The sequence below is a fragment of the Aspergillus tanneri genome (assembly GCF_003426965.1).
Source record: "Aspergillus tanneri strain NIH1004 chromosome Unknown AapTan_10_pilon_pilon_pilon, whole genome shotgun sequence".
NCBI lineage: Eukaryota > Fungi > Ascomycota > Eurotiomycetes > Eurotiales > Aspergillaceae > Aspergillus > Aspergillus tanneri.
In genome coordinates this window covers 307,882-331,843 of record NW_022984637.1, presented here as the reverse complement: position 1 = coordinate 331,843, position 23,962 = coordinate 307,882, and the positions used below count along the sequence as shown (strand labels likewise).

General features: G+C 51.0%; 9 protein-coding genes across 9 annotated transcripts; 5 read left to right on the top strand and 4 right to left on the bottom strand.

The window, feature by feature from the left end:
• Positions 1–823: 823 nt before the first annotated feature.
• On the top strand, positions 824–2,775 carry ATNIH1004_001929 (putative C6 transcription factor; the record flags this gene model as incomplete). The annotated part of the gene is made up of 2 exons (XM_033566624.1): positions 824–1,084; positions 1,132–2,775. 2 exons carry the CDS (start codon positions 824–826, stop codon positions 2,773–2,775), a joined length of 1,905 nt encoding a protein of 634 aa, XP_033420826.1.
• Positions 2,776–2,839: 64 nt separating this feature from the next.
• Positions 2,840–3,418, bottom strand: ATNIH1004_001928 (putative FAD-binding monooxygenase; the record flags this gene model as incomplete). Its single annotated transcript, XM_033566623.1, has 1 exon — positions 2,840–3,418. One exon carries the CDS (start codon positions 3,416–3,418, stop codon positions 2,840–2,842), a length of 579 nt encoding a protein of 192 aa, XP_033420825.1.
• A 54-nt stretch (positions 3,419–3,472) lies between these two features.
• Positions 3,473–4,093, bottom strand: ATNIH1004_001927 (FAD-dependent oxidoreductase; the record flags this gene model as incomplete). Its single annotated transcript, XM_033566622.1, has 1 exon — positions 3,473–4,093. The coding sequence occupies one exon, from the start codon at positions 4,091–4,093 to the stop codon at positions 3,473–3,475; it is 621 nt and encodes a 206-aa protein (XP_033420824.1).
• A 704-nt stretch (positions 4,094–4,797) lies between these two features.
• ATNIH1004_001926 (uncharacterized protein) lies at positions 4,798–6,936 on the top strand (the record flags this gene model as incomplete). The annotated part of the gene is made up of 1 exon (XM_033566621.1): positions 4,798–6,936. One exon carries the CDS (start codon positions 4,798–4,800, stop codon positions 6,934–6,936), a length of 2,139 nt encoding a protein of 712 aa, XP_033420823.1.
• A 162-nt stretch (positions 6,937–7,098) lies between these two features.
• Positions 7,099–8,103, top strand: ATNIH1004_001925 (uncharacterized protein; the record flags this gene model as incomplete). The annotated part of the gene is made up of 2 exons (XM_033566620.1): positions 7,099–7,139; positions 7,185–8,103. The coding sequence occupies 2 exons, from the start codon at positions 7,099–7,101 to the stop codon at positions 8,101–8,103; spliced, it is 960 nt and encodes a 319-aa protein (XP_033420822.1).
• Positions 8,104–10,284: 2,181 nt separating this feature from the next.
• On the top strand, positions 10,285–15,317 carry ATNIH1004_001924 (uncharacterized protein; the record flags this gene model as incomplete). Its single annotated transcript, XM_033566619.1, has 7 exons — positions 10,285–10,688; positions 10,753–12,723; positions 13,128–13,269; positions 14,729–14,739; positions 14,789–15,012; positions 15,115–15,131; positions 15,183–15,317. The coding sequence occupies 7 exons, from the start codon at positions 10,285–10,287 to the stop codon at positions 15,315–15,317; spliced, it is 2,904 nt and encodes a 967-aa protein (XP_033420821.1).
• A 239-nt stretch (positions 15,318–15,556) lies between these two features.
• Positions 15,557–17,576, bottom strand: ATNIH1004_001923 (uncharacterized protein; the record flags this gene model as incomplete). Its single annotated transcript, XM_033566618.1, has 3 exons — positions 15,557–15,922; positions 16,024–16,179; positions 16,671–17,576. 3 exons carry the CDS (start codon positions 17,574–17,576, stop codon positions 15,557–15,559), a joined length of 1,428 nt encoding a protein of 475 aa, XP_033420820.1.
• A 436-nt stretch (positions 17,577–18,012) lies between these two features.
• ATNIH1004_001922 (uncharacterized protein) lies at positions 18,013–19,511 on the bottom strand (the record flags this gene model as incomplete). The annotated part of the gene is made up of 5 exons (XM_033566617.1): positions 18,013–18,468; positions 18,524–18,928; positions 18,995–19,094; positions 19,149–19,276; positions 19,338–19,511. The coding sequence occupies 5 exons, from the start codon at positions 19,509–19,511 to the stop codon at positions 18,013–18,015; spliced, it is 1,263 nt and encodes a 420-aa protein (XP_033420819.1).
• Positions 19,512–20,450: 939 nt separating this feature from the next.
• On the top strand, positions 20,451–22,151 carry ATNIH1004_001921 (uncharacterized protein; the record flags this gene model as incomplete). Its single annotated transcript, XM_033566616.1, has 4 exons — positions 20,451–20,684; positions 20,764–20,998; positions 21,070–21,464; positions 21,516–22,151. 4 exons carry the CDS (start codon positions 20,451–20,453, stop codon positions 22,149–22,151), a joined length of 1,500 nt encoding a protein of 499 aa, XP_033420818.1.
• Between the last annotated feature and the right edge of the window lie 1,811 nt (positions 22,152–23,962).

The window sequence follows — 23,962 nt, the reverse complement described above, 5'->3', positions numbered from 1 at the left end:
GGAGAGGTATTGAACGCCTCTAAGTAATTAATCTGAAGGTCCTAGATGTTTCATCCATAGGATCTTAGTTCTCCAACCCTTTTAATTGCAACTCCTTGACTATTTACTTCAATCCTTCGGCTCGTACTGCCTTTGTGAGTCCATCTGCAAGCATTTTAGATATAGGAATATAGATTGCCTCAATATCACCATGTTTAATGAAATCCCTGATTGCATGAAATTAGATGCGAATATGCTTGCTCCACAGGTAATTAACCAGGTTATTTGCAAGTGCCAAAGCTTCCTGGTTATTAACACTTTATTTAACTGCTCCGCATGGCTTGCGAATAACTATAAGAAAATATCTAATCCAGATTACATGTTTAGCGGCTTCTGCAGCAGCAACATATTCAGCTTCAGTAGTAAACGTAGTAGTTATAGGCTGCTTTTTACTACACTAGTTGCTTAACAAGAGTTTCTTCTTCAAAAACTGTTAATTATGGCCATTGGCATGTGTTTCCGACCGTGAATTATATAATTCCATTAAGCCCACTAATAAGGTAGATTTAGGCATTCGAAATACCGCCGCAGCCCTTGATTTTGACTTAATTTGTTCGCTTTTATAAGCTTCAATCGCCATTTGTATTCGATTCTCTTGGGAAGGAGGCATTTTATAGTGTAGTGGTGACAAAGTGACTCGTTGAAAAATAGTTGTGGTAGGTGGGTATGGGAGTGGACGGGATGGCTGTGGAATACGTTATCATATTCATCCTTGGATCGGTTGTATCGGATCTCCGAGTCCTCCGAATCCTCTCACCTCCATATTCTTACAGAATTCCTCCCAATGTCCGAGCCTCGCAAACGTAGACGTCCCGCCTATTCATGCCTCGAATGCCGCCGTCGAAAGGTGCGATGTGACCGCAACCAGCCTTGTGCCCAATGTACGGCGCACGGCGCATCGTGTGTCTTTGACCAGCCCCCGAACCGAGCCGACAGTCCACCAGCCCAGGAGAAGCCCCAGAATGACTCCAATGTCCCCATCCACGGCACCGTCTCCAAGACGCGTGTCTTTGGCCCTGGTCACTGGATGAGCACTGTCCTATCTGTATGTGCATTCGTTCCTCTCTCCCTATACCGATGTTGACAGTCCAGAAGGACGAACCCTACCGTGGCCCTCTAGCCGCCTGCCAGGAGATTTATGAAGAGCCACCAGAGGATCTGGCCCGGACGGTGGCTCAGTGCAAGCAGTTGGCGCGCGATATCAAGAACCAGCGTCCTAGCCGGAGCTGCCTACCGGCCGATCTGCATCGCTCCGTCCCAGACCGACCCGTCCTAGACGAGCTGTTGCATCGGTATACCCTCTCCTTTGAATCTTCCTACCGCATCCTGCACGTTCCATCGCTGCACGATGACTATCAGGCCTTTATTGACCATCCCGATGGGGTCTGCAGCGCTATCCTGGTGCAATTGTTGTTGGTCCTGGCTGTCGCGGGCCCCCTTCATGATGACCCCGAAGTACGGCGCGATATGGCCACCAAGGCACGCTTCTGGATACACTGGGCGCAGACATGGCTGTCAGCGCCGCTGGAGAAGGACCGCTTAACCATCCAGGGCCTGCAGATCCATTGCCTCCTGCTACTTGCGCGCCAGGTTCATCGCGTTGGTGCCGATTTGGTGTGGATCTCGGCGGGCTCCCTGGTGCGTATGGCCATGCAGATGGGCCTCCACCAAGATCCTTCCAATCTGGGCGAGCATCGCATGCGTCCGGCGGAATTGCGTCGTCGTCTATGGTACACCATCCTCGAGATGAACGTACAGGCGGCATTGGACGCAGGCATGGCACCCATGATATCCGAATCTGATTACAATACTCAGCTGCCTTCCAATGTCGATGATGACCAGCTGGATGAGTCTACTCCATCGGGAGACACGTCGTCAGAGCCCTCGTTCCAAGGTCTACTGGCGCGTTCTTTGCCGCGACGACTGGAGTCCGTGCGCTTCATGAACCGTCTGCAGGAGGAGCCGTCGTACGACCAGGTGTTACGTCTGGGTCATGAACTAGACGACGTGTGTCGCGATGCTGCTACGGCAATGGAACAGATGGTTATATCTACGGATCGTCAATTTGCAGCTAGTCACTGCATCCACCTTTTGCGTCGCTTCCCTCTCTGTCTGCATCTCTCTTACGCCGCACGCGTCTCCCAGAACCCGCTATACAGCTACTCGCACAAGGTGTGTCTGGACGCAACCGTGGACCTGGTCTCGCTGCTAGACGACGAACTCTACCATCGTCTACTACTGTCTGGCGGCGGCATGTTCCGTGATATCATCACCCGCGGGGCGCTGTGCATCTTCATGGAACTTGGGACGCATCTCGAAGCGGATAGTCTCAACTTCGCGCGCAAGAGAACCCGCGCTCGTCAGGAACCACTGCTACGGGACGCTCGCCGCATCGTGCAGTACGCCCGAGATCGCATGTTGCACGGAGAGACTAATATCAAGGGATACCTGTTTCTGAGCATGGCTATGGCGCATATCGAGGCGCTGCTGGATGGTAAGCCCCCCAGGGAGGCTGCCGTCGCCGCGGCGCATCAGAGTCTGGAAACCTGCCATTCCATCCTGCACACTGTTGCAGATGAGACGGAGACGTCCCAGCAGATGGGCCTGGAGTTGTGGTCTCAGGGTATAGAATCAACTCAGGGGGTACTGGAGACAGATTTCGACTTTCTAGAGCATCTCAACCTGGACAGATTGGGATGGACGGGGTGGGCGGAATGGACGGGAACGTTAGAATAAGTGGAGATAAATATATATATCATACTCCAATAAACGCCACTACTGTGCATGGACATCATACAAATCACCGATCAATATCCCCTGTCAACTCCGGATAGTCTGGTAGCTCCCATCCCTTGACGCCTTCACGCAGCACAAACTGACCCAGAAAATTCAATCGAAAGAACGATACGATAGCCATGACCACGTAGATGATGGCGATGCCCCATGGGGTCACCACGAATCGCTCCCAAAAGCGATTCTCGTCTGCCACCCCATGCTGCACCTGGTCCATAAATGGCCGGAACGTTTCCTCGTATGCCTTCAGTGCTATAGAGAGACTCCGCCCATCGGCATCCTTATGTCGTGACATCTCACCCGCCAGAATATATGCCCCCACGATACCGCACGTTGTGCCCATGCCCGTCATGGCAGATGGACAGTAGGCTGCATCACCGACCAACACAACACGCCCACGAGACCAGCAGTCGAGTTGCACCAGCGCCATACGCTCACAGTAGAAGTCGTCCGCCCCCTCTAGGGAGCGTAGGATCTCCTCCGTCTGCCATCCAGCGCCGTGGAAGATCTCCATCATTGCCTCCTTTTCCTTCTCTATATCGCCACGGTCGACGCAGTGTAGTCGTCCCGCGTCGGATTGGCACATTAGATACGTCTGAATGCGGTGTGGATCAGATCGTCGCGTCATGAGAAACCGGCCCTACGTTGCGAGATAGCAGCTGGCCATGTATTGCTCGCCCGGCTGGAGTTCCCGCGCCATGGTGAAGTATCCCGCTGTGGTTCCTACGGGTCGCAACGGGTCCGGAGCGTCTGCGTCTAGCATCATGCGACGCGTACGTGATCCTAGACCATCGGCACCCACAACGAAATCGAAACGATCTTGCTGTCCGTCGGAGAAGAGCACAGTGACGTTGTGCGCTGTCTGCTCGAGGTGTTGCACGCGGTGCCCGAAGATATATCGCACGCGATCCCGGCAAGCGTCGTACAGCAGCCGGCAGAGATCGCCGCGCATGATCTCAAAGTCCGTAGTGAAGTTCTGCAGGCCGTGGCCGGATCGATTGGCTGCGAACCATGCCCAGCGGCGATTCCAGCTGTCGACGAGTTGCAGTCCCTGCTCGTGGACAGTGCACGCGCGAAAGGCAGTCTCGAGACCCATCCGGCGTAGTACCTCAATACCTGGTCCTCGTAAATCTAGTTGCAATCCGGAGTAACGCAGGGAGGGAAAGTGCTCGATCACCGTGACATCGTGGCGCTGTGAGAGCCAGAAGGCGAGGGCGTTGCCGCTAATGCCTCCGCCGCAGATAAGGATCTTGAGGGCCATGGTATGAGTTTTGTAGTTTGGAAAGGCTGAGTATTCTCTGCTTGGTCTTTGGCTTTATACCTGATCTTTATGTCTCGTTCCTTCAACCCGATAGGCCCGAAATTCATCGATATCCGATATGCCCGATATGACCGATCGGTGACATTGCGTCTTTTTTGAATAATACATTATCCTTCGTCTCTCTTATTGGATGCACTTCCTGTCCATATTGCGGAATCGATAGACATTCTGCTCGGAAATCCATTGTATTCCACCCTCTGAATGTTGATTCCATCAGCGCATTTGCATGTCGCTATGGTGCCCATCGGGTACTACTCCGTAGTTGCAAGTGTATTAAGCCGATGAACAGGTGTCTCTTCTGCTTTTTTCTAGGAACCCATGCATCTCACTCCAATACTGTCTCCTATCCATTATTAGTGATTTAGCACCATATTTCGGTGAGAATATATTCGGCATGACATCAAGGCGTGATATCATCATGGTCCGCCATAGTAACCTGTGTATATCAGTATACATCCCCGAATAAATCAAGACCAATCACTTCTTATATCTGTCTTCTTCTGACCTTTCTGTTCTCTGTAAATCGAGAATTGGAAATATATGTGTTATTCCTCAAGTGGACACTGGAAGAACATTCTTCCGAGCCGATCCTATTTTCGCAAATTAAAACAGTAAATAAACTCTTCCATGTGAATAGCTTCACCATGGCCCGTCGGTACATGATCCCCTGGCTCTATGACCTAGGGGTCTGGGTCTTCACATTTTGCCTCGACATCTTCTTCCGCGAGATCTACGCTCGCGGTGCCTGGCGCATCCCCAAGAAGGGCCCCGTCATCATCATCGCTGCCCCTCATGCCAATCAGTTTGTCGATTCTATCCTGTTGCTGCGCATCCTCAAGCACTATGCCGACCGTCGCATCTCTTTCCTCACCGCTGAGAAGTCTATGCGGGAGCCCTATATCGGTACCATGGCCGGCTGTATGGGTGCCCTGCCCGTCGTGCGTGCCATGGATAACGTGAAACCCAGCCCGGGCCTCGTCTACCTGCCCGACCCGGAAGGAGACCCCACGCGCCTCTGCGGTCGAGATGTCGACTTCACCTCCGACCTCTTTATGGTGGGCGGTGCCATCGTCCTGCCGCGCGTCGGTAGGACCAGTCCAGATCAGCAGGCCATCGCCGACATCGTGGGCCCCCACGAATTGCGCCTGCGCCAGCCATTTCCAGCCTACGAGCCCGACCACCCGCACTACCGAGCGCTACGTGACGGTATCACCTTCAAGGTGGCGCCACATATCGACCAGAGTAAAATGTTCGATGCGGTCTACAGTGAGCTGTGCTCTGGTGGCTGCATCGGCATCTTCCCCGAGGGCGGCAGCCATGACCGACCCAGCCTGTTGCCCTTGAAAGCAGGCGCCGCTATTATCGCCCTAGGAGCATTGGCTCGTGACCCAGATTGTGGCCTATCTATCATCCCTTGTGGTATGAACTACTTCCACCCGAACAAGTTTCGCTCGCGTGCCGTTGTCGAGTTTGGGAACCCCGTCCACGTGCACCCTGACCAGATCGAGGCCTTCAAGGCCGGCGGGAAGGCAAAGCGTAATGCCGTGGGATCGCTACTGGAGACGATCCAGGAAGCCCTGGAAGCTGTGACGCAGCAGGCACCCGACTACGAAACACTGGCGCTCATCCAGGCCACCCGTCGCCTGTACAAGCCGCTGCGCATGAAGCTACCCCTGCCGCTGGTCATCGAGCTGAACCGTCGCCTGCTAAAAGGGTACACACAGTTCAAGGATGAGCGCAAGGTTGTGCAGTTGAAGAAGGCCGTATCTGACTACAATGGCCGGTTGCGTGCCTTGGGCATCCGCGACCACCAGGTGGAATGGGGAGACGTCCAGCACCACCCCTGGTGGATGGTGCTGGGCACTTTGCTCTATCGTATTGGCGAACTGCTCACTTTGGCCGTGGGCACTCTGCCATCCGTTGCCCTATTCTGGCCCGTCTTTGTCACCACCAAGATTATCTCCGTCCGCAAGCAGCGCAAGGCACTCGCCGGCTCCGTCGTGAAGCTAGAGGGACGCGACGTCGTCGGATCCTGGAAAATCCTCGTCACCATGGGCCTGGCCCCTGCTCTGTACACTTGGTATACAGCGATCGGGACCTTCTGGCTGAATTACTGTCGCCATAGAGGTTACTACGCCACCCTCGCCCCGTGGTGGATAAACGCCAGAACATATATCCCCGACCGTGTTTCCCTACCCATTTTCGCCATTTTCTTCTTCGGATTGATGATCGCCGTCTCCTTTGCGGGCCTTCGCATCGGCGAGATCGGTATAGACGTGTTGAAGTCGCTGCCACCGCTGGTGGTGGCGCTGAGCCCGAGATCCGGCAACTCCCTGGTGCAACTTCGCGCCCAGCGCCAGGAGCTGTCCGCCCGCGTGGTGGATACCATTGACACTTTCGCGCCGGAGATCTTCCCGGACTTCGAAACGGAGAAACTGGTGCCGCATGGCCACTCGCCGGATGACGGTGCTTACCGATCGTACTTGAAGAGCATGCCACCCAGTCAACCGGAAAGCCGTAACCGTAGCCGCACGAGGAGCAACCGCAGCCGGTCACAGAGTCAGGGACTCTCTCTACAAGACTCCTTGCTCAAACCTTTGACCGTCGCATCCAAAGAGGACCTGGGCGAGGTCAACCGCCGCATCCGAGATTCTATGCAGGAGCGAGGCTGGGCACGTGTACGAGCTGAATACGACGCGGACGAGGACGAGGACACAGTGGTGATGCATGGAATTTCGAGCACTGCCAGCACTGTGGATTCTGAGGAGAAGAAAACGCGATAGTTGGATGCATGGATGGATGGATGGGTGGATGTGAATAGTTAGCTTCATTAACTAGTTATTTTGGTGAGATGAGTCAGATATTGCATAACCGGAGTTGCACAATTTATTTTTGTACACAGTATTCCTTTTCTGGCGCTTCTCATCCTCTCACTTCATCGCGCCATGTCCTTATCCTACCTGGCTATCGTGCGCCAATGCGACAAGTCTGTTTTCTTGCCTGATTCCTTTTCTTGAACTAACAATCCCAGTTTCCCCTACCACCAAGACAACCCGGAAGCGTACCATGCCGCCCGACAGCAATTCTACGCCTTTCGCGTCAGCGGATGCCATGCAACGGTCGGACACATCCCTGCCAGTATTATCCACAAATTCAAGTGGCCTGCTTGTTGGTCCATCGATCATACAGCGAAAACAGCCGTGCTAGGATCTGGATTCCCTGAGTCCGCCCGCGTGCGCAGCGAGTTGCTCGCCACGACCATGCACCAGATGGCGCACACCGATCATTTTGCCATCCTACATGGATGGCGCAATGAAACATTCCCCGTCTACGGCCCTGGAGGAGAGGTGCTACTCGAGATCGAACGGTCGGCAAGCGCTCTCTTTGGCATCGTCACCTACGGTGTTCAATTGACCTGCTATGTCCAGGAAGATCGCGGTCTTCGCATCTGGATTGGTCGACGGTCTCGCTCGAAACAGACATACCCCGGTATGCTGGATAACACAGCAGCTGGTGGTCTGGGGACCGGCCAGTCACCCTATCGCGCTGTTGTCCAGGAAGCGGTGGAAGAGGCCTCGTTGCCAGAATCTGTGCTGTGCCGGGGCCTCCGATCCGTCGGTTGTTTGTCTTATTACCGTGTGCGAGGAACCCAGGCAGGAGGGGACGATGGTCTGTTGCAGCCCGAAGTCGAATACGTCTACGAGCTGCTGTTAGATGCTGATACTATACCACAACCGGGTGATTCGGAGGTGGACGAGTTCCATCTGTGGAGTGTCGATGAGGTGGGGGATGCGTTGAAGCGAGGAGAGTTCAAGCCCAACAGTGCCATTGTCTTGGTGGATTTTTTCATTCGACATGGGATCCTGACTCCGGAGAACGAACCCGAATATCTGGAGATTATAGCCCGACTTCATCGGCGGCTGGAATTTCCCATCTCGATCACTCGATAGTTGTTGAATGGATTGCAGGTGATGCATACTTGTCTAGCGTTATTGAGAGACCTTGTGGATGTACTAGTTTTGAACTCCCCTTGCAACTGATGATAGTGGCTGAGGTGTGATGTCATGGTCTGAATCAATAATTAGGGACTGTAGGCTTCACAGCCTAGCACATAGAATATATAAATTATAGGTATATAGAAGAATTCTATTCCATAATATAAATTTTGTGGTGGTTATAGCATAGTATATACAGGCCATATTAGTTGGACAATGAATACAGGAATCAATATCAGGGATAGCTTTTAATATCTTCCAACTACTAGCATGCTTTACGGTTTTTGAGTTAAACTAGATATAAAAATATTGACTATAGAGTTGTGTATATTTCTCTTATATGTAACATTTTAGGCAGTTTGATTATTAGACTAGAATATATGTATGCTAGGAATCCCTGCTTTCAACAACCACCCGATTAGGTAACAGTGAGATCAGGCATTCATGGAAAAGCCACAATCCCAGAATCCATGAGAACGTTACGCATTTGTGGATTCTGGATTGTCGGTGTGTAAACCCAAGATATTATTACGCAGGATCGCAGATGCTAGGTGCGCTCAATTTTACAATAGCCTAAGCCATTTCTCTTCTCATTATATAGTCTTCCAGCCTGACGAACTATTTTAATTTCAACAGTTAACTTATTACCTTGATGTGGTTTTATTTCGTATCTCTTTCTGTATGTATTCCTATCCGTGGATCAACGCATGATCTTTACTACCTTGGGGACGTCATTGGTCTACTTAAAATATCCCTACTATAAAGAGTTATACAGTCACGAGTATTCCAATAATTCTTTCGACTTCATTCTCTCCTCCGGAATCCACTGCAGCATTGCGCACAAAAAACCGAAGAAAAAGCTGTTAGTTTCGTCCACTAAAATTTTCTTCTGATCCCTCCAAGAAGATTTCCGGGCTGGAGACACCACTCACAGCTACCCATGCTCACTAATTTTGAGTTTACTGGACCTAGGTCGCATTCGCAGCGCATGGATTGGCATATGCATGGGTGGATGCACTCCAGAAGGGCCTGGAATTTCTTAGAAGCTCGCCTACATTGACTGGATAGAACCGATCGGGTCCGTAGAAAGGTATCCTTTCCTCTTCAATGAACCTCGTAATATCAATCTGGAGGTTGAGTACCGATGTGTCGTCTGTGCTTGAAGATTAGCTGCTGGGAACTAAGCAGCTTCAATCTGTAGTGGTGTGCACTATTTCTGATCATGACTGGAATTCGGAGATCATTCAACTGGCACAAAGGGGCAGAAAACAAAAGACAATGGGATGCATATGTGTCGTGGAAAGGAATGAGCAAAGGTAAGCTAAGGTCGGTAGTGTTTTGACGCAGGGGAAGAAATGACCAGTCAACCCTTGCCAGATCGGGCTATCCCATTGTGGTAGACCGCTGCGGGGGAGGGGAATTTTGCAGATCTGCCCCTCCCCCTCCGTGAATCTGAACACATCAAAAACATCCCTAAAAATGGATTTTCGGGATATGATCAAGTCCAATAGGCTCTATAGTCCGGAGTGGCATATCTTACACCAGCAAAGTCAGCCTATCTTCATTGCCCCTCATTGGGTGGCAGTGCAGCCATCTGGTGAGCAGACGAATATCCTCGTCATGGGAGCCTCTCCTTTTAGAGATCGGTGAGCTGACATCTCTACACTGGTCGGGCTCTCGATTAGGTCCTCGTTTCACCTTGGGTCTTTCCTCTGTGGCCCAAGATACAGGGAACCCCCCAGCTATTCCGCACCAATCGTACAAGATTTGATATTTCGAGCAAATGAGGCCTCGCGTCGACGCGTTGCAGCCACAGTCTCATTGGGCCGACGTACGCGGTGGCGGCCGACTGACGGACCTTCTGCGAGGCAGCGTATCAACGACCACCACACGTCTCATTCACACATGAGGCTCGGTTTTTCTTAGGCAATGACAATAGCGAAGGAAACCTAAAGGACGGAAAAATTTTTAGGATTGAAATGGGTTTAGACTCTATATGAGGATATGTTATCCCCACTGGGTGCGAGGCTAATTTTATACATAGCGGGAGATCTACCCGCTAAGTGATGGATCACCATTTATTCATCTTTTTTATTTTGTTGAGGGAGTTCGTCTGTGACTAATTCCTTTGCTACCATGTCTGCGTCATTGAGGGACAAGCTTCTCCCGTACACTCAGACACTGTTGCACAACTGTGCAAGGGCCACCGTGCTGACGTCTGAGACCCAGTTCCAGGATGATCTCAGCACATCCCAAGACAAGACTCTCGCCGTGCTTGTCGAGTTGGACGTCGAGATAAAACATCTACTTCGACACGTTCTGCGACCGCGGGCACAGCGCCCACCTCCCAATGCTCTCTTCACCTCCGTCGTCCTGGGTTGTACCTGGGCCGTCAATCTATTCGAACAGCGTTTACAACTCTACAGGTGCAGCAGTAAGGGGAAACGGTTTGTTTGCAGCTCATGGACTCGACTCGTCGAGACTCTCCAGCAGTATACTCTGAATCTTCAAGAACTGAATGCCGCTTTGGGCCCAGTCACGTACGTTCTCATCTCGGACGCATGGAGTCCATTCATTATGCTGACAGAGCCCTACTACCTCTAGTCCCAGCCCTATCTCCGATGTGTCCTGCCTCCAAAGAGTATTCGACAAACAGAAAAACGATGTACAGCGGGAGTTGGAAGCACAGATGAGGTTCGAAGCACAGCAGTGGGACGAGGTGCCAGATACACAAGGGTACATGGAAGTAGATCCTGACTATCCATCATCTACCTATGCGACTCCGCCAAGCAGCATCGCTGATGGGGATATTAACGACGAACTTCCGCCTATTCCCGGCCCTCCTCTCCAATCTTCTAGCATTTCCCCAAACGAACAATACTATCTTCAAATGGCAATGGAAAATGCTCGCACGGAGGAGCGTACGAGGATTTACAACACCCTGAAAACGATCTGGATTACTGAACGCGAGGCCCCCGAAAAACGATCAGGTTACCTGTTGCGAGCCATCAAGCTAAACTCCGTGGACAGCGTCAATCTTCTCCTTGATCTGGGTGCGGAAGTGAATCAACCCTGTGAAAATGATTTGCCGTTGTGTCTGGCAGCCCGATCTGGGTATGACCGGATAGTTGAAACACTCCTAGACCGAGGTGCGGAGATTGATATGCCAACTGCGTATGGCAATACCGCGCTCCTATCTGCCGCTGGAGCCGGTCATACCTCAACCATCATGCTTCTCCTGGTCAGAAATGCCAACAAGGAGGCCAGAAGTACCTCGCATCTCTGCAAAGGATATACACCGCTGATGAGAGCCGTGAGATCCGGCCACATGCATGCAATTCGTGTGCTTGTCGATGCGGGTGCGAGTGTTGCGACTCTAACCGACGCAGGGGAATCCTTATTGCATGTTGCTATCCAAGGTGGTCGTAAAGAGATTATCGAAGAGGTTTTCTTATTGCAGCATCAACCAGGCATCGCAGACAAGAATGGAAACACAGAGCTGCATCTCGCGGCCATGAAGGGCCTAGTTGAAGTATCCAAATTACTCCTCGCTAAAATGGGGAGTCTCGTGAGAAATACAAACCTCAATCAGGAGACGCCGCTGCATTACGCAGTAAAGGCCAGAAGGTGTGAGCTGGTGAGGTTATTTCTTGAGGAAGGGGCATTCGTTGAGTGTCCAGACGAAAACGGGAAGACACCACTACATCTCGCCGTCCAAGCAGATAGCCAGGAAATCATCCAGCTGCTACTTAATGTGAATGCGTCCCCATGTATGCGCGACAAGGATGGAAAGACACCGATGCACTATGCCGTGGACTCATCCCGTGGCGATATAGTCCGACTGTTGGCGCAAAAGATGCCCCCCGTCGTCAATACTAAGGATAAAAACAAACAAACGCCCCTCCACTATGCTGTGAAGTCCCTGAACACGGAGATCGTGCGTCTACTATTATCACTGAGGGCAACAGCTAATTGCAAGGACAGGGCTGGTAAGGCGCCGCTCGAATATATTATGGAAATGCCTCCATCCGAAGAGGAGATGGCGATACGCCTCATCCAGGAGTTCTTATGCGTACATGAAAAAGGACGACCGCTTACGACAATTTACGGCTTCCCGGCGCTATCAAAGGCAGCAAGGGAAGGCAGATTGCGTTTTATCCACGAGTTCTGCCAGCATGACCCTCGTCTCGCGAATGAAATCCCCACCCTGGAGTCAGATTTCGAACCTGCCTTGCATGAGGCCATCAAGTTTGGTCACAAGGAATCGGTAGAAATGCTCTGCCTGTTACCGGAAGCGGACAAGAATATCCTTGACCGCGAAGGGAATACGCCATTACATCAAGCTGTGATTCACTGGCAAGATGGATTGCTTGCTATGTTGATATGTACCGGAGCGGATAAGGACTGTCCTCATGGTAAAACCGGGTTGCCGCCGCTCCATTTCGCTGTGCAGCTACAAAGCCTCAAAAAGGTGGAAGAGCTTCTGAATAACAAGGCAGATCCTGAGAAGCGGATAAATGGAAAGCAATGCACCTGGTGCAGGGAGAACAACAGACCTCCTGGCATGAATTCACGGTGTGTGCTGCAAGCAATTCCCGAGCACCGTCGAACTCAAGACTATTCCTCAATCAGTCGCACTTTGTCTCAGTCTATTAGGCCGTATTTGGCAGGTTCTGCATCGACAAATAGCAGCAGGAAAAGAAAGGCAAAAAATTATCCACAGATGGGTTCGCGGGCTTCCACATAGGAGTATGTTTGAATAATGTATGGTATATATATAGTGTTTGTACGGTGACATTCGTGGGATAGAAGACCTGGATAGAATTACTGAGCTTTCCAACTCTTCTTTAATTTAAGAGACTAGTGGTAAATAATCGCAGGTGAGATTAATGCAACCTTGCTAGCTAAATGACAAGTTGTTGGAAGGTCAGCAGGCTGGTTGAGGGAGAGAAGCTGACGCTGTACTATTACACTTCAAGGTCGTGGATATTCGAACGAGGCTCCCAAGTCATTTGCAATGAGCCTTACCTGATGATTCATATGCACCTCTCCGCTGTAAAGACTGTAAACGAGATCCGTAACTGCTTGAAGATCCTCCTCCCTGCCAAAGGGATCTCTGAGGTAAACTCCAGACCGCTCCACCAGGAGATGCTCTGTGGGAGGCAACGTTTCTCCGTCGATGGCTTTTTAAGCATTTACTGCATGACAGAATACCGTTCAGGAATTAAAAGCACCATGGCCTTTTGTGAGTTTAGTTTGGTATTATCATGCGTAAATTTATATTGACCATATTCGTATCTCTCCTTGGCAGATATGTCCGGGTGGTTCAACCGTTTGAGACGAACTGGCTGCTCTTTTACATATGGAATAGTAATATAATTTGACTGTACTTTAATGGCAACTACCGGACGAATAGCAGGAACGCCTCCTAGTCGCTGCTCTGGTTTACCAGCCTCACCTGCTGACAAGCCTGGCCGTACAACTCGGCGACAGTCCCAGGGTCCTTCGATTTATTGTGGATTTCTTACCTCAGTAGAAACCAACTGGATATTCGATTGTCTGTCCGACATAATTACCCACACCGGGTAATTTCTCCGACATATAGGATTTCCAGGGCATTAGAGGGCCGATTTTGAGAGGCTTGTCCTCTTCCTCCCTATATGAAGTAGTACCGGGGAATTAAATTACTCACTGCTAATACTACACGGTGATATGGTATTTGGCCCCGATGCTTCTGGCTGGGATTAGTCCTGTAGTACCACTTCCGATACGTTCTGACCAAGCGGTTTTTGGGATTTGTGAGCTCGTAAAATGTATGGTTGTGCTTTAATGCATAAAGCACTCACATTGTATAGTAGCATAGGGAAGAAAGATTGAAGGGCTGACTGGACATCCCATTTGCAGGGAATCTTGCCTAATGTTCCATCGCAGTAGTACTTCCCTTCGATAAGGCATAGAGGGAGGTTAAATGGAAAAGAGACGTTTTGGTTCCAACTATGACGAGCTACAGTTCGTGGTCGCCGCTCTCAAGCACTTACCATGGCTCGCAAGTCGGAGGCGAAGGCAAAGCGTACAAATAGGTAGCCGAAATCTCAGAACGGAGTTGGTCAGACTAACATATAGATTTGTGGGTTGGCTGCCCAGTTACAGCACAAGGATGCCATACGTAGACTTAAGTAAATCAAACAACTCACAACTGATCTATCAATAATTTTCCTGTTCTACCATTAGCTTAGGATAGGTCGCCTAAATCACCCATCATCATAAAGAGCAGATCCGCTAACCGATACACTTCAGCCTGAGGCTGACAATGCTTGGTATAGTCTTCAGAAAATGGCTGACTGAGAGTGACGCGTTCTTCTTTCTATTTTCTTCTTTATCTTTCAATGTGTTATCAAAGATTATATCATTCCTAAACGTCGTTGCCTTCCTGGAGGTCTATAAAAGAACTCCCATCCGTCTGGATGTCGGGAAGTAGACGAGATCACAGCCTTCGAAGTACAGACCTAAAATACACGAGAAATGCCGGTGCACTTTTATTTCCTCACAAAACAAACGCAGTACTAACCAGGCAGTACAGCTTCTTTCAGGGTACGTCACCTTCGGCTGTAGAATATCCAGTTAATATTTACTTGGACAGCGTCACTATTGCCGACGAATGCCTTCACGTATTTCGAGACCTGTACAATGTACGCAGTCGCAACAAGCTCAACTTCGTGATCTTCAAAACCACCGACGACGAGAGGACGGTGGTGGTCGAGGAGGCCTCATCTGAGCCAGAATACGAGGTCTTTCGCCAGAAGATTACTCGGCGGTGGACAGTCAAGGACAATCACTTCCAAGATACGGGGTATACGACGTGGAGTATGACCTTTTGGAGGATAAGAGGTGAGGCCAGAGGGTCGGTTGTTTGATATCTACTGACGATAAGTAGAGCTCGAACTGTCTTCGTTACGTGGGTGCCAGAAAATGCATCGATGAAGGTATGTATTATATTCTCGGATCTAATTTACAATAAAGGCTAATGATAACAGCTGTGCATGCTGTATGCAAGCACCACCGAGCAGCTGAAAAACGCCCTGAATATCAAGGTGGCCACCCACGCAGATATTGTCGACGACTTGAAATGGAAGACCATGTTGACGGCAGCCAGTGGTGGCAAGGCGTAACTAGATAGCACCATAGATAGTCCTCTCGGCTGTTGTCATAATAGTATTGAAAATACTCACTCAATATCTATTGCACACCTAACGCCATATTCAGATTCATTTCCACAACCCCCTAGTCACCAGTCCAGCATTCCACCTGTTCTTCCTCCCCCGTCGTCGCCACTTCTGATGCATCGTCATGTCCGCCATGTCAGGGTCCCAACGCTGATGCGGCCCTTTTCGGAGCACCTGCGCCAGGGTTAGCGCCTGATACATCGTGCTGCGGCCGACGCGATCCAGATGGTGAATGGTGCCGCGAACAACTTGGCCGTCGATCCCACCGAATTGGCTACGAGCAACGGCGATGCTAGGCGGTGCATGACTGCGGCAGAGTGATGGCGAGATTCCTCTCTGGTAGCGCCCAGATAGTTGGGTACGATATAGCAGTTCTCTTGGTATTCCTCCATAGCCATACTTGCTATCTTCTCCAAACGTTGGCGAGTGATCGGATGGCTCTTAGTGATACTATAGGTGCTGATATGATGAGCAGAGCTGGTGACGCGCAGATCCGAATTCCACGCTGCTGGGTCATCGAGCCGTTGAGTGTTTATTGCGTTATCGAACACCTACAAACGATCTCAATCCAACTCTCGACATCGCAGGGAAGGTCAGTCTCCCAGGTGTGCTACATCCAACGGCCGTTCTTCGACAGCCGCTTGGGGGGTACATCATACCAAGTATGGCCTCCATCGGCGGAAAGTTCAACCCGTTCTGGCCAGTGACCACGTCCAGAATAGGCCCAGCCCTCGTAGTAGATCTTTCCATCATGGATGATTACTTGCCTGTTCCAAGGAGTCGTAATGGCGGAACTTATGGCCATCTCCTAGATTTGAATGCCGTCAGTTGGCCGTTGGTTTTCCAATCTGTTGATTGAAATACAGACACTCCTTGCTTAACGGAGCCAGCTACGGATTCTCAATTGCTTTGATGCGATATAGCCTCTTGACGCTTCATGCCCCGATATAACCGAGGACTGCCACCTGTACGGGGTATCCATGGATCTTTTGGCAGTGGTTCTCCATTCATCTCCCTGGCAAGCACGACCTCATTGGCCTTCCTCACCTTGGACCACGGGACGCTGACCAGGTAGTTTATCTCACTTCGAGGACTTTTACATATGCCTCAGCGCCAGAGTACGAGGTGTTTCGCAGGAGCTGCCAGTCGCCATTCTTTGATTAATTTCTTTAGACTAATGACGACGTATCGCGCTGTGCCACTAGCCCCCTGGGCCCAGGGAGTTTAGATAAACATATACACTTAACTATATTTATATTAGGTACGAAACATAAAGGGTAAATTATATTAATGGCTAACACTGTTCAACCACCAACCCAGCTCGACTCCTAATCTCCCCTCCTGATCGTACATCACCAGGTGTCCTGCTCCTCCAATCAGCACGACGTCCCGGGCATTCAATATATTCTTCAATCTTTCTGCAGTCTCCACAGGAATCCATCGATCCTCTGTCCCCCAGATCACTCTGACCGGCATCTTCTTCCCCACCTCTTGATACTCCCCTTCCACCTCTTCCGTGCTGCGACTGTTCGCCTGCACCATCTGCCGTACAAACCCTCTTCTCCCCTCCTCACTGGCTATCCATGGACGCTTCAACATCGTCATCGTCTCCTTATTTAGCTCTCGATATGCCGCGTCCCGAATGTAAGCCTCCACCATCCCTTCAAACACGGGTCCGGTCATCGCTGTAAACACGTCCTCGTTTTCGGCCACCAACCGGAACAAAGGCTGTCCAAACGGGCCCAACGCAACGACATTAATCAGACACAGACTCGCGTACTCGCAGCCATGCAGGATATGTGCCCGCAAGCTCATAAGTCCCCCATAGTCGTGTGCGACCACATGCGCCGCGTTCTGTCGCCACTCCCGCGCCCAGAATTTATACAGCGCCCCAAATACCTCCGACTGCTGCGCCAGATCGGCATCTAGTGCTACCTCCCTGCTTATTTCGGCCTCCTTGCCTGAAACAGGACGACCAAGGGGACTCTCGCCGAATCCCGGGTTATCGAAGAGGTAGACGTGGAAATATCGCGCGAGGGATTGGGCGTAGACGTGCCAGACGCGCGACGACCAGGGTGTGCCGTGCACAAAGATCAGGGGCGGATGAGAGGCATCGCCAAGAGATGTCCAGCGAATCTGGTAGCTATGCGTGGCGGTGGAGTGGTGAAACGTCTGGGTGAGCTGAATGGAGGCTGACGCATCCATTTTATTCGATACAGTAGTATGTTGTGTAGTCGCTTGGTTGCAGTAGGAGAGCCGATCAACCCGTATTTTCCTGGTAGATGGGTGGACTTATTATAGATACGAGTCGTATACAGCTAGCAGGGTTCATAAGCAGCATCCGACATGCCACTTCGTATTAGTGCTTATTCCCGACCCTGATACGAGATATTAATAAGCGACTGACTGATGATACCCACGTGTTGATTGCAGCTCAGGATAAACGTTCTGCCTGAAATGAAAGGAAAACTGTAGTCATCTCAATCACTCGGTATTTGGGAGCCGAACGGGACAACCACACAGTAGGTAGAAATCTAGACCACTCCGCAAGATGGTCACGTGGCTCATCGTGGATAAGGATAAACTGTACGAAGACTAGGGTAATCGTTCTGTAGAACATTAACTCAAACTCCATCAGAGGTTACCACGCCTCACGCACATCCCGCAGTTCCTGTTTGCTTGTGTGGCTGCTTCGACTCTCGTGGGTGACCTCGACCTCGTTGGAAACGACAATCCCAGTGGGGGACACGGGTTCAGCGATGGGCTGGGGGTATTCCTTCAGGGTCTGCATCTTCACACCATCCATCATCCGTTCCTCGCTCTCAGTGAAGGTCATGTTGACGGTGATGGGATTCGCAGTCGGCGGTCCGCGGCGATTCCGGCTGGAGGAATCACCGCCCCCGCCACCACCCCCGATACTGCGGAACCCATACGGTGATTTGGACGTCTTTTGGGACGAATTAAACGGACGACCAAAGAGAAGAGCGAGCCAGGATCGGAAGAGATGGAACATCATGGGAAGATTCGTCGTGATAAGCATTACAAATGTCTCTCGCGTGCCCCAGGCTCCGGCTTGCTGGGCACCATTGTCCTCGTCCTACGAAGCAAGCGTCAGAGGAAGACGGTAGGCACAAGGAGGCTGTCAGACTCACCACTAGGACGAAAGCCGTCTTGAGGGTCGCGCAAACAAGAACAAAGATGCCGGAACCGAGGATGATGCTCGAGGCAATCTTTTTCAAGAGCCTCAGTTTTGACTGCCAGAGCATAGGAAGGGGTATGAAGATCAGGTAGATATCGGTCGAGACGTTTGCAGCGAAGGAAACCCAAACAATCGGCTTTGACACGGCAGGCTGACAGACATCTAGAAGCAGGCTTGTTAGCAGGGATATGAGGGATGTGGACAGGGGAGACATGCTGCCTGGGTTGGGATTGATCTGCCAGTATTTGTGGAATGGCCGACATGACGCCAGGACGGCGATGATGCTCGCGACGAATGTTCCGAGGACCAGGGCAAATCCAATGTAGATGCGCATGCGATAACTTCGACCAAGACCTTCCTTACGGGGTGTCAGTTTCCCCCTCGTGATTTATTTCTATCGGAGGTCCACGGTGGAAATACATACCGTAAGTCGAACGTAGAAGGCCAACACGGATAGCTTGAGCGACCAGATCAATGCCGAATAAGTCGTCCAACCAGCCAACTGGATCTTGGACCCAATCACCCTACATATGCCCACCGTTAGCATTCCGCGTGAGGGTCTACCTGGCAAGACATACCGGAATCGATATTCCGCATCGTCGGGCGACAATGCAGCACGCTGCGCGTCTGTCATGCTATTGTTGGCGAGGCCATGGGCTGCATTGCCGACGCTGTAGGCAAGAGCTGTCTGCGCAGTGTAGAACAACTGCAAGGAGCTGGTATCAGCGAGAATCCCGGGTGGTCCTGCTGGGGAGGGGGACACGAACAATTCCGACCCAGACAAGGTAATCGTCAGCTTGGAGATGTCGAAATCCCACTGTCCTTGCTCGCGAATACGTCCTGAGCACTGTGGCAGCAACACCAACCGCATACAAAGTCCACGACTCAATTGTCGACTCTTCAGCAGGGTTCGCTCTCGCCACCAGGTTAAAAGGAGGCATCCCGGTCGACAGATATGAAGGAATGGAGATCAGAGACACATGATGGAGAGAGGGCCGGGTTAAAAACAATGGGACTATTAGACGCCTTTTTTTTTTGTGTGTCCCTTTCTCCTTTATCTTGTCAGGGCTCCGTTCTCCGTAATCCCGTGGCCATGGATCTAAAGGCTGATAATGTGCATAAGGGCTGGTAAGTTCTACGCAAGCCGTCTAAATCCCGATTCCACTGTACAAATTAGAACTGATAAATGAGGCGGGGTATCCATACTGTTTCAGACCCACTTACGGCCAGTGCCCACGAATGGCACCACATACCCATATATCAAGGTTTTGGAGGCATCCGGCAAGTCCGAGACAACCCAATTTCCCTTCCCCCATAGCCAATAGGACATAGGTGCTCGATAGTCTTCCATTTTCCTGTCTTCTTCGTCTACTAATTAATTCGCGTCGGGATTCGGTCACTTCGGTGGGGGCGACTAACGTGACGGAGGGGGCCGTGTGGGTAAACGATTCGTTTATGCTGGACAGGGGAACAGGTTCCCCTGCGCAAGGGCATTTTATTTTTAACAAAATGGGAGTTGCAGAAACAGATCAAGAGATGTCTTGGCTGTGTGGAGGGTGAAAGTGTCTTCAAGGGGCACGAGGATCCATTCCGATGGGTCACTCAACCAGTGTCAAGGTGGTCAATGGTGACGCACATGCCAGGTTGCATTAATGCATTCATTAATTTAGTTACTTAAATTAATCCCCTCTTAGTGCAGACGGAGATTACTCGGTTACCCGGCGGCAGTTGTTCTCCAATCGCACTCGAAATAAATTGTCGGTACCCGCGCTGTCGCAATATTCCCACCAGCGTGTAAGTAACTTCCGACATATCCCCCAACGTCAGCACTCTTTTTCGCCTTCCTCCCCGCATTTTCTCTCTGCGTGTCGTCTTCCGCTATGCAGGGGTTCAAGTTGCAGGCCCTCACGGTGGCCGCGTGGGCTGTCAGTGCTGCCTGCGCCAAGGGATGCAATAGCACTAGGGAGCTCGGAGCGAAACTTTCGCAGAACGCAAAGATCTACTGTCCCAGTTCGGCGGAATTCAAAGAGGCATCAATCCGGTGGTCGAACCTGGATATCCCCAAAGTCAATGTCGTCGTGGTTCCCGGCACGGAGAAGGACGTCGTCGAGACGGTGAGTTCTCATTTTTTCTTTTTTTATACCCCGCCCCCCCTCCCCGGAAAATCAATAGATAATAACACTGATTACGTAGGTCAAATATGCCAACCGAAAGAACGTGCCCTTCCTGGCGTACAATGGAGCGCACGGAGCTATCACCACGCTGGGCAAGATGGACCATGGGATCGAGATCAATCTGCACCAGCTGAACAGAGTCGAGGTTGCAAAAGATGGCAAGACAGTTACTATCGGCGGCGGAACCAAGTCCAAGGCTGTCACCGATAAGCTTTGGGCAGCTGGCAAGCAGACAGGCAAGTCGCCCCTCATTAGTACCATGGTCCATAGACATAGACATATTCAAATGAAAGCAGCTCCAAATGTCCACTAACCGTGGATACAGTCACCGGAACCTGTGAATGCGTCGGCTTCATGGGACCGGCCCTGGGAGGGGGCCATGGATGGCTGCAGGGACACCATGGATTGGTCGCAGATCAGTTCGTCTCCATGAATATCGTTCTGGCCGATGGCACCTTGAAGACCATCGACGCATCCTCCGATCTCTGGTGGGCAATCAACGGCGCAGGCCACAATTTCGGCATCGTCACCTCGGTCACCACCAAGATTTACGACATCGAGCACCGCGACTGGGCGATCGAGACTCTCACCTTCGCCGGCGATAAGGTTGAGGCCGTCTACCAAGCTGCCAACGACCATCTCCTGAAGAATGGCACCCAGCCCGAGGGACTCATCAATTGGTCCTACTGGATGAACAACCCGGACGCGGACCCAAACAATGTAAGTCCGTCCATCCATGCATCCCGTGGACTTCGTCTGACTTTGGTATAGCCCGTCATCGTCTTCTACATCATCCAGGAAGGCGTCAAAACCGTCGATACGGCGTATACCAAGCCGTTCCACGATCTCGGACCGCTGTCCATCGACCCCCAGTCCGGAAGCTACACTGATCTGGCTGAATGGACCGGGATCGCCACCACCTCCCCCCCATGCCAGAAGGCTGGACTCGTCAACCCCCGTTTCCCCAACTACCTTGAAGCGTACAACCCCGCCGCCCAGAAGAAGGCATACAGCGTCTTCGCCGACGCCACCCGCGGAGACTCGGTCTTCAGCCGCTCACTCTTCATGTTCGAGGGCTACTCCATGGAGGGAGTCAAGGCCATCGACAGCAAGTCGGCTGCGTTTGCCTTCCGCAGCGAGAACATCCTCTCCGCACCCCTCATCACCTACAAGCCTGCCGGTCCGGAACTCGACCAGAAGGCCGCCCAACTGGGCAACCAGCTGCGTCAGATCCTGCTCGAGGCCAGTGGCCGCCCGGAGGTGCGCGCATACGTCAACTATGCCTATGGAGACGAGACGCCTCGGGAGTGGTACGGCAGTGAGCAGTGGCGCCAGGACCGTCTCCAGGCGCTGAAGAAGAAGTACGACCCGCGGGGCAAGTTCAGCTTTTTCGCCCCAGTTGCCTAGAGGACGAGCAGGTTGTGTAATTTGTACATACTTATTATTATAATTTGAACCAGACTCCACCGTGGATCTGGCGGTGTAACCTAAGATTACTTCGATTCCATTCTGTCGAGAGAACTATAGAACCGCTACAAGAATTTATAATACGCTTTTCCCAGCAATTCTCTCGAGTAACGACGTAGCTCTTGCATGCTTGACCTCAGTTTGGACTATACTATATGCAGGAGGAGACATGTCATGCAGAAGCAGTCAAGAATCCAGATCGACGCGGAGCGGAGCCAAGAAAAAGTTAAAATTGTGGTCCAACACCTCGGGTCGAACGGACACTCAAAAAAAAAAAAAAAAAATAATAATATGGAACTAACCCAACGCGAGAGACCCATGGAAATTGTCAAGGAAGCTGGCGTACCGAATGTAACATTAACCCGCCGCCCCTGGAGATAAACAACCCCTAGAAAAGAGGTCTCGGACGATGTCTTGAGCTGGGAATCCTTGACGGCGAAATTGTCCTGCAGGGAGGAGCACGCTAATAGCAACACATGTTTTAGATAGTCCCATATTTAGGTACTGCATTGCAAACTGACCGTTAGCGAGCGTCTATCTCCAACTTGTTCCAACTCCTAGCCAGTAAATTTTAAATTTTTGATTCACGTGAGAAGAAGGGTTTTCCTCTCCTACTCTCCTAGCACCACCAGAACATATCGACCGAGGCAAACTCCTCTGGCATTCACTCCGACTCCGCATCCGACTACCAGGAGCTCTAGGCTAGAGGACAGGGCAGTTCGTCCATCCCAACTGCCGGCTGAGAGGTCCGAGGGATCAGGGGCTGTTGAAGGACCAGTGGGTCTTAGGCATCAGCATCTTTGGTACTGGTCCTGTGGATAAACCAATCACCGATTCAACCAGTTCGCCTAAGTTAAAAAGTTAGCCCCCACTCGCCCTACCAGTTCTTGGTAGTCTACAGGAATGTACATGTCCGCGAACCGTTATGTAATTTCACTTGGTTGATTCTACTCTGCACCGACATCTTTTGCTCCAGCATGGACCTGGATAACAGACAAATGGTATTATAAACTAGTGGTTGATCTTATTTAATTACCGTGTGATCCACGCACTTCGCTGCTGTCTTGAGGCTTCGTAGTTGATGCATTCCTGCCATGCCGAAGATGTTTCCTGATAAGCGGATTGGAGACAGTTTTCCACGGAATTCCTAAATCCGAGCCTGTCTCATGCTGCATACGGATCCGTTGCTCTCTAGCAATACCCTGGTATAGTTTTCTAAACCATATCTATAATAGAACTCTTACCTCCTAAAGACGGTCCCTGGAATAGTATATTTCGAAGTTCAAAGACGCTTGACGCAGAGGGATTAATCCAGAGCGCATTGCAACGGAGTGGTACAGGATATTCCTAAACCTTCGAGGGGTGTATGCCCAGCTGACGTCTACTCTCAGTGTTATATGCAAGATCATTTTGGTAATGAACTAGACGGAGACAGGAACCATATAAGTATGGATAAAGAGATAGTGCTTCGAAATTTCAAGCCTGACTAGTCTATTATATAGGCAAAACCCTAGGTTCTAGTTAAAGAAAGACCAGCTGATCCATACTAAGACCCAGTATATATGGTAGACTAATTCTAGAAAGCAAGACATATATTTGGCCAGTAGTGCCCTTAGAAGTATTTCCAATCCAAATCCGCACTCCCCGACCACTGCTGTCTCCGGTAACTGGAGATGCTTAGTTTGTGTGGACAAATATGTGTGGGTAAACAAGATCGAAAGGCTGTTTAGATGTTATATAAATGGAGGTTT